General features: G+C 40.9%; 1 protein-coding gene across 6 annotated transcripts in view; it reads right to left on the reverse strand.

The window, feature by feature from the left end:
- Positions 1-1,405: 1,405 nt before the first annotated feature.
- The window catches only part of PBRM1 (polybromo 1), a 93,657-nt gene continuing 79,204 nt past the window's right edge, over positions 1,406-15,858 (reverse strand). For 3 of the 6 annotated variants that reach the window (XM_040994603.1, XM_040994605.1, XM_040994604.1), the window contains 5 exons: positions 12,930-13,094; positions 9,409-9,564; positions 6,660-6,730; positions 6,337-6,553; positions 1,406-4,257 (listed from right to left, as the gene is read on the reverse strand). In XM_040994603.1, coding sequence (XP_040850537.1) covers positions 4,085-4,257; positions 6,337-6,553; positions 6,660-6,730; positions 9,409-9,564; positions 12,930-13,094 — 782 coding nt within the window. In that variant the 3' untranslated portion in view covers positions 1,406-4,084. The remainder of the gene's footprint in view (positions 4,258-6,336; positions 6,554-6,659; positions 6,731-9,408; positions 9,565-12,929; positions 13,095-15,858) is intronic. The other 3 variants (XM_040994607.1, XM_040994606.1, XM_040994608.1) reach the window with 1 other exon arrangement.

Below are 15,858 nucleotides of genomic sequence, written 5' to 3' on the forward strand. Positions count from 1 at the left end.
ATTAGAAACTGATGAAGAAAATTAAATTGTGATATGAGTCTCATTTAGAGGTGGTCACATTCCCTAGGTTCTCCCCTTGCATTTGCTGTATCTAGGGAATATTTAACACAAAAACCATTTTACGAAGAGTAACAGTAAATGTTAGTAAAGCCAGTAGCCAACTTCTGCATCTGCCTGTCTCTATGATTAGATAGATATTTCCCAGGGACATTCACTGGCCTGAATTTTGTTAACCTTACCAATTCTTCCTCCCTCTTTTTCTGTAAAGTGGTTATTCATTGAAGGACAACATACGTTTAGAAAATGACAGGATCATGTATTCAGCACAAGTAATACTTTCACAGCATAGTAATTTGGATGCTACATTATCTGGGTTAACAGCAAAAATTAATGCATTTCAAAAACTACAACATTTCTTCTAGTATGATAAAAGCCTATTTAGCATCTGCACAGGAGTTCTGGAGTGTTTTCTTAGCATCTTAAGTGACAGGGAATGGAGGTTAGATACAAACTAAATGGTTAGTTTTGTCCATCTGTCAGTTCTTAATCACTCTGATTTTTATGTACATTTACATTTTTCCCACAATTATTTATCTTTTAAAAAATGCACTTCTGCATCTTTGTGTTTTCAAAATCTCTTAGTAAAGCAGCATCAGTGCTTAGTCTTCACACATCTATTAACCTTGGGATTTCTCGCCACATTTATGTGCAATCCAAAGTCATGAGCACCTCAAGAAACCCTAATTAGGGCAAAGATGCATTCCTTCGCTCAGCCCTGAACTTTCACCTGGCTGATCCAGCATTACTCTAGACTCAGGAAAAAGGTGTTTGTCTACTTAGTATTGGGCAGGGGTGTTTACATATCAGGCTGGAGAACAGGTGGCCTGGAAGGTCAAGGCCATAACTCTCTGCACAGAACCACAGGGATTTGCAAAGTGATGTTAGAGGAAAACGGTTGGTTGAGTTTACCTTTACTTTCCAATGGAAGCATTTCTATTAAAAACAACTGTTTATAAAAACTTCCCAACACATTAAGGACATACTGAGCTGTATGTGTCTTCTCAACACAGCCCAGCTGGCTGACTGAAGCTTTACCTTCGGGGACTTGCTTTCTTCATCTGCTCTTCTGACTCTTCAGTTCTGGCTTCAACCCACACTGCTACCTACACTAAGCACAGGAGGGAACTCTTGGCTGCCAGCCTCAGAGGCGTGGCCTGGGCCACTTTCAGCTTGTCTCCCTTCAACTTCCAGAACCCTGCCTGAACCACCTCCACTGAGTAGCTTTCTTCCTTTCAGTTGGCAGCCATATCCTTGTCAGCATGAAGTCTGAGCTTGAGAGTTAAATCTCCTTGAAACTAACATCTGACACAGTTTTAACAGAACAACCAAACCTGATTAATCCAAATCACTTTGCAAACTCCATTTTTATTTGGATTAAAAAGCTTTAGATGAACAAACATATGATACATACATGTTATAAGACTAATTACCACTTAAGCCTCCAAAGAAGATGATACAGAAATTAGAATAAACCAAATTTTAATCAGGTCTGAAAACCTTCAAGCTGAAAGTCAATGAACACCAATTTGGGGATTTTACACAAATAAATGTCCTCCTCCCCCCTTCCATTCTTCCTCATAGGAAGGGAAGGAGAGGTAAGAAAAAACAAAAACAGTTAAAGGCCCTTTAAATCTTGGCTGACAAAATAGACTATTTTAAACCTATAGGTTTTCCTGCATATAACAAAATTCTCCACAGGAACTTAAACTTTGAAAACATTTAGGCCATTATACTATCTAAGCCACATTACTACAATTCCTAAAATTAATGAAGAAACGATGTAGTTTACTTGTACTTTCTGAAGTCAGAATACTTACTTTTCTTTCTTTTTTTTTTTTGGGAAGATGGCTGGTCGGTCTCAAATCTCATATCTTAAACGCTAATTGATATTCTCCAGGTTAGTATGCAGAAAGACATGATTCTAAAATAAATACGCAAGTTTTTTTTTTCTTTTCCTTTTTTTTCCTTTTTTTACATTTTTAAAAAACATTTAATCAGGGCCTGCCTTCTAGTGCCCTGGGCCGGCTCTGCAATGTCTCAGGGAATGCCCTGGCTGGCCCCACGGTTCCCACAGCACCTGGAGACACTGGCAAGGAGCCTGGAGTGCTCTGGTTTCTAATGCCCCATGTGGCCCACAGGGAAGAGTTTATAGAGGCTCCCCAAAAAGTCTCATCCAGACCTTAAAAAGGGAAATAAATGCAGGAAATAAATAAATAATTTAACAAAATTATGTTCTTTGGTGTAATTCAAGGGTGTCTAGAAAGAAAAGACTCTTACTCCATGATGATTCAATGGCCCAAATAACCAAGAACTGAAGATTTCTTAATCTGATTGAGTTTAACAATAAGGTATTGACACTACTCTTGTAATGTATTTTTAAAAATCCAAAACTGCTTAAAATACGTGATGCAAATTGAGATCCAGTGGTTGACTAAAGGCAGTTAAGTTACAAGGGTCTCTTGTATTTAAAGTAACATTTAATACAAGAGACTTTTCCCCATTCTACACCCTTTGCCCTCATGATTTAGTAAATACGATAATTACACATCCGGGTATTGATTCATAGCATATTAAAAGGAAAATAGTATCCTTTGAGAGTCTCTCAATTGAGAAAGAGCAATGGAAGCTTCACCACCATGGCAACCACCCTGTCACAATGAGGTCAGTCTCCAAAACATACCACCAAGTTAAACACTACTGCGTGTTCCCCACTGCTTCCAGATGTTTATTCTAGGGCTGTATAGAAAGACATGGTCACCAAACCCAGGTGTGTGGGATATGGTATGGTATTTTTAGAGAGCATTTCTTAAATTATTACTCCTTTCTCTGTAATTCAAAAGCATAAGCTAAATTAAAAAAAATTTTTTTTAGAAGAAAATAATTAAACTCTGGTCAGGAATCAGAACCCTGAAATTTACATGAAAAAAAACAAAAACAAAAACAAAGCCACATTGGATAACAAGGAAATAAAACAAAACATAGTTGCATATGCAGGCAATCTACAGTCCCACAATTATCCTCCAGACATAGCTCATATCCAATTATATACTCCCTTTTTGAGGTTAGGTTAGGTGTGAACTTTAAAAATAAATCACCTCCAGGCACACCTCAATGCTTGAAGATTAATGTTTTTCAATGTAACAGATTTAAAATATAAAATCATCTAGCATGTATAGGCATAAACTGTGAATTCACTATAAACAGATCAAAAGTACCTTTAAACTTACCTGCTGGGCTAAATATCATTCAGGTGAGCACGTTCTGCAAAAATCACTGCTAGCAGAGAAGCCTTCCTCAGCACCAGACCAAGCACCCCGTGTCTAGCTACACTGGCTCTCGGCGGATGCGGAGCCCAGGCCCCAGCTTTGCGTAGGGAGCCTGAGAGAGCACAGGGCAAACATGCTGCCTGTCTACACCTGCAATCAGAATGACCACCTTTCAAAGAAAGCACTTCATGTCACCTGGAAGAAACTGCTTTAGTGGAAAGTGGCTTAAGAGCTTCAGGCACATGAAACAGACACTGAAGTACACTCCCCTCTCTATGATGTAAACTAGGATCAACTTCACATTTCTTTGTCAACTTAAACTAATCTGTAAACTCTTGTGATTTTTTTTCCATTTTGTTTGTTTATAAAAAAAGAAAAAACCACCTCCTCCCCCCACCCCCCAAAAAACACAACAAGAATCCCAAGCCAAGACAAAAACCTTCGATGGTTTCAGTTCCATGGCAACAAGTAAAAAGATAAAACTCCCAGGCTACATATACAACCAATTATGAAACTGGTTTTAAACGAAGGAAACATATGCAAAAAAATCTTTGTGTATTTGATAAAGTCAACTTAATATAACAAAAACCAAATTGAAATAGCTTATTAAAAGTGTCCGTATATAAAAATGGCCTTGTGATGTACAGTAAAATGCAATAAAAATTATCAGCCTTTGTTCCTTCCCCCACCCCCAGTAACTAAAATGGCTACTGTTCCACAACTCTGTATGCTTCTATAAAAGAAACGTAGGGATGTGACTAAACATTTTCAAGGTTGTATGCTTGGCGGATGTTGAGGGTGTCTCGGAGCATCAAATCCCGAAGGCGCCAGAGGGCATCTGCCATGGTGGTATGGGCCCCTTTGCTTTTCAGCCAGTGAGCGGGCAAGCGGCTCTCCTGCTCTTTGGACAAATGGACATCGCGTCTTCGAGCTAAAATTCAAGTGCAGAGAAACAGAAACAGGAATCTTAAGGTGACAAAACATCGCTCAGTTCCAAGTTCTGACAGTAACAAAAACATAAAACAATATTTATGAAATATTGTGAATTTTTACTACAAAATATTTCCAAGTAAATTTCTTACATTATTTTGTTAGGTATTAAAAGATATATTCAATGGGCCTGGCACGGTAGCCTAGTGGCTAAAGTCTTCGCCTTGAATGCGCCAGGAGCCCATATGGGTTCCAGTTTATATCTCAGCTGCTCTACTTCGCTTCAAGCTCCCTACTTGTGGCCTAGGAAAGCAGTTGAGGATGGCCCAAAACCTTGGGACTATGCATCCATGTGGGAGACCCGAAAGAGGTTGCGGGCTCCTGGCTTTGGATTGGCTTAGCTCCGGTTGTTGTGACTACTTGGAGAGTAAACCAGTGGATGGAACATCTTTCCTTTTGTATCTCCTCTCTATAAATCTGTCTTTCCAATAAAAATAAATAAATCTTAAAAAAAATGCATTATTGTTTTATCATATGCACCCCTGGTATTATTTTTCAGAACTCCTTTTGGGATCTCCCATGTGGATACAGCGACTACCAAAGGCCCATCCTCAGCTGCCTTCCCAGACCATTAGCAGGGAGCTGGGTCAGAAATGGAGCAGCCGGGATGTCAACCAGTGCCCAAATGGGATGCCAGCGCCAAAGGTAGAGGATTAACCTATTAAGCCAATGGGCTGCCTTCAAATATGCACCTGGTATTTAGGCAGGAATGAGGAGCTTCTAGGTCTCCCATGAGTGCAGGGAGCCAAGAACTTGAACCATCTTTTGTTGCTTTTGCAGGTACATTAGCACGAAGCTAGACTGGAAATAGAGCAGCCAGAACTCAAACTAGCATCTACCTGGGATGCTGGCAGCATAGGCGAAGGCTTAATCTACTATGCCATGACACCAGTACCAAGAAACTCAATTTCTCAAGCCAGCACCACTGACTTTCAGGGTCTGCATTAGTAGGAAGCTTGAAGTAGGCCATGGGAACCAGGGCTTGAACCCAGGTACTCCAATGTAGGATATAAGCACCCCAAACTGACTTCATAGTTTCTAGGGAAAGCACTTGCCCTGGGATAATGCCTGAAATATATTTGAAAATATAGTGATGGGACCTGGCGCGGTGGCCTAGTGGCTAAAGTCCTCGCCTTGAACACACCGGGATCCCTTATGGGCACCAGTTCTAATCCTGCAGCTCCACTTCCCATCCAGCTCCCTGCTTGTAGCCTGGGAAAGCAGTCAAGGATGGCCCAAGGCCTTGAGACCCTGCATTTGCGTGGGAGACCTGGAAGAAGTTCCTGGCTCCTGGCTTTGGATCGGCACAGCACCAGCCATTGCGTTCACTTGGGGAGTGAATCATCAGACTGAGGAGCTTACTCATTGTCTCTCCTCCTCTCTATATCTGCCTTTCCAATGAAGATAAATAAATCTTAAAACAAAGAAAAGAAAAGACAGTGATGTTTGTGATAAAACTTAACCTTGAAATTTGGCAAAAAGAAAAAAAAAAGCTTATTTTCAATATGTGATGCCAATATGCAAAGAAGCTCCAAACCATTTAGGAAATACACTATTTTATTTACATTAGAAGATGATGTCCTTATTATACAATATTCCAACAGCAGTGGGAAGGCTTTTGAGGCTTTTGAAAATCATGGATCTCATGCATTTCACACAGGCTTGTTCAGAAGGATTTTCCTGAGCCCGGTACAGTAACCTAGTGGCTAAAAAAGTCCTTGCCTTGGATCCCACATGGGCGCCGGTTTGTGTCTGGGCGGCCTCATTTCCCATCAAGCTCCCTGCTTGTGGCCTGGGAAAGTAGTTGAGGACTGCCCAAAGCCTTGGGACCTTGCACCTGCATAGGAGACCTGGAAGAAGCTCCTGGCTCCTGGCTTTGGATTGGGTCAGCTCTAGCTATTGTGGCCACTTTGGGAGTGAATCAGTAGATGGAATATCTTCCTCTCTCTTTCCCCTCCTATCTGCATATCTGATTTTCCTATAAAAAGAAACCTTTAAAAAAAATAAAAATTCTCCTTACCTGCCAGCGTCTGGTCCCACTTGCTAATGCTGTTGGACTCAGCACTGAGTCCTTCAATGTATTTAAGGTAGGCCTCTGAGTGGAGAAGTCGTTGGGTCTTCGGTGGAGGAGCCACAAACATGGGTGTTGTTGGCTGCTGTATGATAGGGGGGCCAGCAGGATGTGGGCCAGGATATGGAGGTGGTGCCTGCTGCCCAGGTGGTCCCAAAACTCCCACCTGAAAGAGCATGGATCACATGGTGAGACAAACAACACAGGCCACCTGCTCTAAGAAGGAAGATGACTAGAATTGTCATCCCTGAAAATACCTTTGGGAGGCTCACCTGTTGTCCATATGGACTTCCACCTGGAGCTGGAGTCCCTACCATAGGGGCCACTCCTTGGTTCATCACACCTATAATTCAGAATGCAATGGCACAATTAGAGGCTCTGGATTGAGGTGACTGAAAAACTGCTGACTGATAAGAAATGGTGACATTTATAAAGCCAACCTATGCACTTCTACCCTTGAGTGTTTATAGCCAGAGACCCTGAGGCCCCTAAACAGGATTCAAAGAATTTCTATTATTTTGGTTTTAGGTACTTAAAGCTCAATGCTATTATAACCTGTCAGTTGTACATCCATTGCTTAATGGCTCAGACAGGTTTTGAACTCTGTGCAAAATCCTAGTAATTCTCTAGGTAAGTCAGGAAGCATTTCTGTCATCAAGGTATGGTTTTCTTTCGACAACAGATTATCCCATAATTGGGGTCTGTACTTAATTTCAGCAGGAGTGGCACTGGAGTCAGGCTTAGCAGTAAGCAATGTGCTAGGACAGTAGGTTCACAAAGAAGAGGCTATGGAAACACAGGTCATTAGCTTTGTGGAGGCTGCGGCATAGCCTTGCTGTCCCTTCCCAGGTTAGCAGCGCCTGGTTCTAACTGCAGACACTGGGGCTGGTAGAGAGGACACTTCCATTTGACAGAGAATCACTGTGAGAAAAGATCACATGGAAGGGAATACTCTTGCTGCTATTGTTTCCTGAGTCAACCAACCAAGGAACAAAGAAATGGGCCTATTGTGTTTGTACCATGCTTCTGGTAATAAACCAGTCAACTTCCCTTGGAGAATGGTCCTGAGCAATCACTGTCTCACAGGCACTTGTTGATCATAATGAAATGTCCTAAATTTAGTGTCTGAAGCTATTTTTATCTCATTTGTGATTCTGATAAATAACCAGAAATAGGCAAGGCATCCACTTTGTGAAAAACTAACGAACCACAATCAAAACTGTGGAAAGTTGTTTAAAACTTAAATAAGTCCTGCTGGCTGTTGGGAGTCTAAATATTGATATTTTGGTCAGAAAGAAACAGTTTATTCTAGGATCATAATTGCTAAATGGCACTTCCAGGAAGTATTAAGCATTTTTAAATTTGCTATATGAAAAGCAAGCAAAGCATAACCTACTACTTTAAAGGCAGGAGTTTCTCTAGTCGAATGCCCATCAGTCTCCTGGATCAGCACAGCACGACTCTCTAAACGGCCTGTCACTGTTTGCAGGGCAGCTCACACACAACTGCAAACACCTGTGCTTCCTATTCACATACGTCATGCCAAGGACACGAGGGAAAATGTAAGTGGAGTCTCCACAGGCGCTTCCAAAGTCTTCTGCTCTTGTTATGCCTCTTTCAAATGCAATTTACAATCTGAGAAAGGGGCAATGGAATATAGCTATCCACCGACAGCTGCTTTACTAGAAGGTACTGGCTTTGGGTGTGGTTCTATTGAGTACCACATGCCTCTAGAAGGTGTCATTTCTACACCGTTCTTGGCATGACACCTTGGGCCAAGAGGAGAGGGCACAGACTGAGGGCCAGTTTGCCTGTCACCTAATGTATAATTAGGAACACCTAAGTTATATCTGACCCTTTCTACAACAGGAGCCACAGACAGGCCACAATTTTATAATGAAGCACCCACCCTCACAAACACTTCTTACTCCAGGAACATAAGGAAAAAGATACATTAGTGGAGTTACAGCCATTCTCTAAGAACATTCACACAGACTAGAGGCTGAGGCCAAGCAAGCCATTAGGTCTGCCTGCCTTGCAAACTGTTGGCTCAACCCTTGGAAGAATCATGTGGAATCCTGCAAAACCTAATGATCAACAGGCTTAGTGCTGGTGTTAGTGAATTTAATGAGTTTCCATCCACATTTTACCTGAGCCCAGTCCCTTCAGGTGATATTTTAAGTAATACACACAATGTTATTCCAGTCATCTAAAGGTCATATTTCATCTAACAAGATTTTAGCTAATAGTTGGTTCTTTTGCAGATATTGGCAATTAATGTGGGAGCATATAATTTTCCTTTTTCTTTAACACAGTGTTCCAACTTTTAATTCATTCTGAAACTGAATGTGGTTCTTTCTGGACCCCGTTTATATAATTCTATCTGAAAGAACTTCTCAATTTCTGCTGACACAGACGAGTGTTTATACAGCAAGTAGTGTCAGCCAAGTTCTTTAAAATGGTATACCATGCTTCTCCAGGGCTCATCCCTCCTGGTAGTTCCTAAACCACAGTGGTGAAGGACTTCTGAAGAGTTTTATGCTGGAGAGACAACCCATGGACCTTGGACAGAGGACTCTGTGAGGTAAGAATTGCACCAGAGGTAGAAACGCACTCACAGACAGTGCTTCCTATGTGACTCTCAACTAGATATTGGGAAACTTCATGCAAGGGACAGAGGGCACAACAACCTCCTAAGCAGTTTGTTTCTTTCTTTTTTCCCCAAGCACATGTCATATTGCTTGAGTGATGACAACAGAGCATGCCTCCGGCCCCTGAGTCTGCTTAGTCTAGCCTCTGTCATGTGGTCTACGCTGCTGCAAGGCAGCCAGGAGCACAAGGACACAGGTGCTGGAGCCATCTGCTCAATACACATGACAGGCCCTGCTGCTCACATCTCAGATTTTCAGTAAGAAAAGGCCTGGTCACAGTGGGCAGCAGGTGCCACCTGGAACGACTGGTTTAGGGAGGAAAAAGAATGTGAAGATGAGATTAATGAGCAAATGAGGATGAAATTCTTACCCGGTGGTGGGATGCCTGGAAGGCCAGGCACACCTGGCGGAAGATGGTGGGGTGGAGGCCCCCCAGGGTGAAGTGGCTGCATGCTGCCCATGCTAACAAGGCCATCAACTGGGCCCTGCAAAGGTGGAAGGCCTGGCGGATAGCCACCCATCATGCCTTGAAGGACACAACAAATTTCAGACATGCATCATTAACATGCAACATGAGCTAAGTAATAACAACCCTCCCACATGCACTACCAATGAACAAAGCGCCCTTAGTACTGCATGATAGAACGGCAATTAGTGCAATTATTTTGTTGCAATAATGAACAAAATAAGACATTACAAATATGAACCCAATATTTTTGGATGAATTAGTACTTAGTACATTATTGTTTGTAGTTATTTTCCCTGGGATACATATGCTACATATTTTCAGTTAAATAATAATAAAGAGGAGTTCTAGTAACAGTCTTCTCAAGATCAGAACTCTTCAAGTTGTCCAAACAGTGTGACCAGGTCTGCTGATTTCAATTCTAATCGAACACTACAAAAAAAAAAATCATTGCACTCTGCCCACACTCATATGCCTATCATGGGTACACATGAGGGGACACTGGAATGGAAGAAAATGAGGTGCACAGTCCTGAGCACAAAGCATGGTTCTCCAGCTTGGAGGCAAGAATTTTTCAGGACTTTTCCATTTCCTGTTCTTCTCTTCTAGCTACCACTGCTGGTAAGAAAGGACCGCACTAAGGCTTGAGGTGTGGACAAGCTTCTACGAGCCATTCCAATGAATGCAGTTTCATCTTTAGATCTCAAAACATGATAAAATACGGATAAAACCTAAACTCTACCAAGTCAACCAAAGCCAAGGTCACTTAGGCATCTCTACAAAGACTGTAAGGAAGAAGAGCTGGAGAATCAGGCTCTGATGACATGAGATAGGCCAACTGTCCTCTGTCTCCAAGCTCACAACTGTTCTCAGGGAAACCTTCAGGCAACAGGGAGCGTTTTAATGGAGGTACAGAATTTCTGGGAATGGAGGCTTTTAGTCCTTTATTTTCAAAGTGCACCTTAACATAACATAGATTGCCGGCAAGGGAAGAGGTCCAGCAAACAAGCATCTGTGGCCAAAGGAGTGGAAGTAATAAAATAATTTTAAAATGTCAAGAACTCACCCATCAAAAGATCTTTAAAATCACATGATATATATTTTTTTTTAAAAAAACAAGGCCAACATGACTCTTCTGGGATTTGCAATAATCATGACGAACAAGAACACAGAATTCCCCCTAACTTCAGTCACTTTTGGTCACAGCTTCTTTAAAAAGAAAAGAGTAGGGGACTAAACCTCATTTTCTGTAAAATGCTCTTTATGGAGGGACTCGAGAAAACTCCAGATTCTGCTAAGGGTTTTACTCCTTGATTTTCCCTAAAGAATTTTTTGAAAAACATTTATTATTTAAACAAGTCTAGTCTATTAAAGCTATGAAAGCATTCTGAGATTAATTCATCCTGCTTCCTTAATCATGAGCTGTGAAACTTACAATTATACAAACCAGTAAAAAAACAAAAACAAAATCAAAAACCCACAATTTTAAATAGTAGTATCTCTATACCTGAAATAGGATTATGAGTTTCATTAAAAAAAAAAAAAAGACAGTTCAGGTAATAAAAGCAACTTTTGAACAGATACCATCACCTTAAGCTTGAGGAGATTTGATGCTACCAAACTGCCTTTTAACCACACCACTAAACACAGCATTCAGGGGTAAGTAGGTGAGAAATTTAAGAACATTAGGAGGCTTTGCTTTCAATTACAAAAGCCCATCTGAACGCAGCCTATATGGGCTGTGGTTGTAGAAATTATTAAGAACTGAAAGACATGACACTTGTCTTCATTAAACTGTACTTTGGCATTTATTATCCCAGTCACATGTGTTCAAATGAGCTTCAATGCTTGTAAGCAAAGCTGGTCTCAGACAGCAACAAGGCTAAGACTCAGGCCCTAAACAACCTACAATAAGCCCATGAAAAATAATCCTTGGAGGTGTACTATGGACCAGAGACTGCGCACTATCTAGAACGCTTGCCCTTCACTCCCATGGCCCAGAAGTCTGGGCAGCACATCCTTATTAATAAATGGAAAAGGGGCTTTCCAAAGGGCCCACCCCCCTCACCCAAACAGCTCTGTGATTTATTCCCCAACAGGGAGCTAAAATGCTGCAGCTGCTGTTTTTTTCTGGTTTTAGCTGTTTGTATTCATTTTGTTAATGTGTCCCTGGGTTTTGTAGTCAAGGGCACAATGTCACAATATCACACATTGAATACAACAAAAGAGGCTGAATATCAGTGAGGGAATTCTAACTTTCAAAGTCCCCATGTTAGGGCCTGATTTCTAAAAACCTCCAGAACCCCATTAACCAAAAATGGGCCATGGAATAGAGCAGGCGATAATGAGATTTGTTAGATCAACATCAGTAACACTGACAGTACTGAGAGCCATGATTCAGATGTTTTGGCGAGTGCAACTGCTGAGTTCAGTGATAGTGCATTTGAGAACTTGCCATCACAAAAGTTAGGAGCGACAATGGAAAAGTTATGCTACTCTTCCTTAAAAAGCAAAAAACAAAACAAAAACAGCATTCCAACAAGCCTGCCTTGAACAACACTGTCTTGGACTCCTTACAAAAGAGGTCAACACTGCTTTCTTCAAAGAAACAGGTAGCTTGACCAGATCTCAGCAGGCTTGGAGAGGCCCCGAAGGAGGGGCCTGACGGGGGTTTGCAGGCTTCTCATTGGAGACACGTCCAACAAGGGTATTCAATTCAAGAATAGCCAAAATTGCTACGGCTACCAGAATCAGAGACAACACACACAAGCAAACCACATTCATCATTTTCTTTTTTGTTTTCTCTTACTTAAGATATGTGACTGGGATACTAACAGAAAATGCAGTTTAATGTAATTAAATAGAAAAGCATTACAGAGTGGGCACAATGAATTGAATAAGGAATTCGTATTCTACTTAGCAGTCATGCAAATTGGTGACCAAGAAAGGATTTACGATTCATTGCCAAAAATCCTTTTTAAATGGTCAGTCTTTTTAAGGATGGCTGCAGCAGAACAAGGCAAACTGAATACTGGAATGAAACAAGACAATCGACACCACCTAAAGACTAGCTTTGTGTTTTCTCTTGGGAGTCCTTCTAGAACAGAATTTGGGGTCTGTTTATATCTTCTGTTTTAGGGCTCTATCAAGCACAGTCTGGGGTAGAGAACACCACCAGACCTTAGCTATAGCCAGATAAGAGCTACTCCCTATCGATTCCCAAGGTTAGGGCCGGCGCCCATTTTTGGGGCAAAGAGGAAGCATTGCCTATTTGGGAAGGCAATACAGGACAACATGGATGACTTCAAACTTTGAAACTGTTATGAGAAAAGGCTATATAGACTGTGGCCTACTCCTTATTGGAGAAAAAAAAAATGAAGGAATTTCTTAAAGTGGAAAAAAATGGTCTTAGCTCCTGTTTTTACCTGCAACAGGTGTCAACTGCTGATTGAGCATCCCCATTGGTGTTGGTGGTGGCACCACCCCCATGAGAGCCCCCACAGGGGTGCCTGCTCGGGGAGAAGCACTCGGCTGCTGTTGCTGTACTGCTCGCTCTCTCTCCTGCTGCTCAGCAACTTTAGCTGCCCGCTCTGTAAAGGCATTTCAGATTTTCAATTCTGTTTTTAACCCAGGAATTCAAAATACCATCCATTGCATTCAACAGGACTAGTAAAAACACAGGCAACAGTTCTGTCTCAGTGGAAAAAAACAGTAGATGACTAGTCTCCAACACAGGAGGAGTCGGGCTGCTTTCACTTGGTAACCTAGAGTGCAGCTTTCCTATCCCATCTTGAGAACTGGTCTGCAAAGATTTCAAGAATGTTAAGACTGCAACACACATTCAGAAAGCACAGATTTTATTTAAACACGTCACCAGCGTAACCAACGTGGTTAATCTCGTGAGGCACCTTGAAGATGAGAAGCACTACCATTATTCTAGTATTAATAGCATTATAGATTACTTATAATTTCAACATGAAGCAATTCCATGGCCCATTATAATTTTGGCACAATTGTTACTTACTATATTTTCCTGATTCCTTGTACCCAATTTTCCTAAGATTTGAGTACTCTTTATCATTAGTGTCATAGAGTTTAGCAGCTGAAGAAAATTAACTCTGTAAGGGAAAAGCAACTTATTGCCTCTTCTACAAGGATTTAGGCAATATAAACAGCTAATTTCTACATTCCCATGAAGCAAAGAAGTTATGTTTAATAAATCTCAAAGGGGAAAATGCATGATATTTTAGGCTACAATAATCAGAAGCAGGGAACATATAAATATTTCTCTCTACATACAGATGATATACATACATATAGCAGTGGACAGTGTACTGAAAGAATCAGGTTTTCTGAAGCAGAGCAGCTAAATACTAACTATAAATCTACCTCAAGCAGTGAAAGTTCCAAAATCCACCTTCACTTTTCCAAAATGAAAGAGGGATATTTGATTATGGCAATTCTGAGCTATGGAACACACCCTGTTATATTTCTTGCTTGCCTGAGCTACTCTCTTAGGATTTGCAGAGCCAAGCACCCCAATGATCACATTCCTAGTCTTTTTGGGAGCTAGCAGGCTACTAGAAAACTCTAGAAATGCTGTTCATATTCCCAAAGCTCCTATCACACAGGATTTTTTCCTGAATCACCATTCATAAGTAGGAAATCCTCCCAATGGGCAAATAAAACAGGATATCAGTAGTGACTTGCCCAAGAACACAGAGAGAAATCAGCACTCTATGATCCTTACTCCTGGTATCACACCCCAACTGAAACACATTAAGCCTCCACCATGGCCTTCAAAAGGCTACCACTGAACAGAGGGGTAAAATAGCTCAACATCACTTGGCCTAAGAGAGAATCAAGAAGCAACAGCTCCAGTCCTCCTTTAGGGTAAGACTGTGGAAGTCAAGCAAGTCAAGGCCCTGACCCTGTGACAGTTACCCCTCTCTAGCACTGTCCCAGGTTACAGATCCTCTGGACACTCAATACAATCGAGTGTGACAAAGGCCATTTCAACAACCTATTTCCTGAACTAGTAGTAAAAAAAAAAACTGACTCTAAACCCCCCACATTAAGTTTTATATTTTGATTACAAATGATGCAGTAAAATGGGAGAAAAAATACCCAAAGCTGAAAAAACAAAAATATTCAAGACTGTGGATGGAATATTGGACTGGTTACTTGTTGGCTCTTTATGAGAAGCCCAACTGGACTATCTTGGAAAAAAGTTATTAAACACAGTCTCACTAGGTTCTCATAGAATTTCACATTCTCTTCTGACTGTGGAGAGAATGTCCGAAAAGCACTAGTCTCTTCCTCTTACCAGTTCTGTCCAACGTTTTTACCTTTACATATAACTTCCAGAGTAGCTCTCTGTCTCTCTATTCACACCCTAATTTACTTGTCATCGGGTACTGGCTTCATAGGCCAAGCAACAGGTATTAAACCCGTGTTAGTTTCCTTCTCTACTCCTTCTTGAATTGTGTGGCATACTGAACTTTCACTAAGGTCAGAAATATCAAAGCTTCTCCCAAGTTAGTTCTTATGGAACGAAATAGTTTCTCAAAGAATGTTCCACAAAGTGTTACTTTTTCATGATACTAATAGGGATTATATGACTACGTGGCCAAAATTCAGGAAAAGACAAATAACAAAAGGACAAGTTCTTTACTATAGCTTCCTAAGACTTTAACATGGTAATATGCACAGTGAGAATCCAAGAAACAGAGCTTGGAATGCTTCTCAAACTGGTTTTGCCACAGAGCATTTCTTTGTTGCTGCTGTTGAACATCTTGCAGGATTAGGGTACAACAGCAGATCTTTTGGGAAGCCTATCAGATGAATTTCCCAATTCATCAATTAAATCAATGAATGAATGGGATTTTTAAAAAAGTGTTTCTTTGGTGACTTCATAAACTTTAACAAAGGGGCCAACCTTAGTAATGAATATTTGCTAGAAAATAATTAATTTGGACTCAGCCAAGATGAATAATTGAATGCTATAAAGACAGCTCTGAACAGGAAAACAAACTGAGACATTAACCTCCAATGGAAAAAAATACAGCTCCAAGAGCAACAGTCCTGCCTAATATAATATTTACTAGTCATTTGTTAAAACCATGATTGATACTTGAAAAATAACAAAAAATTAAACAGAATCTCTCTGAAGTACTTATCCCTAATGGTAAGATTCACTAAGTCCTTGAATGATAGCTGATGGATCAATGCATTTTAATTAAAGAGTTATAGGAAAATATATGCAGCTGACCTTATCAGACATAACCCAGCTGCTTTAAAACTAGTTATATTCAGACACAGCACAGGGCATGACTGGCCTACAGAAACCAAGTA

This window comes from Ochotona curzoniae, unplaced genomic scaffold (genome assembly GCF_017591425.1).
Source record: "Ochotona curzoniae isolate NIBS_2020 unplaced genomic scaffold, NIBS_Ocur_1.0 contig_908, whole genome shotgun sequence".
NCBI classification, from domain to species: Eukaryota; Metazoa; Chordata; class Mammalia; order Lagomorpha; family Ochotonidae; genus Ochotona; species Ochotona curzoniae.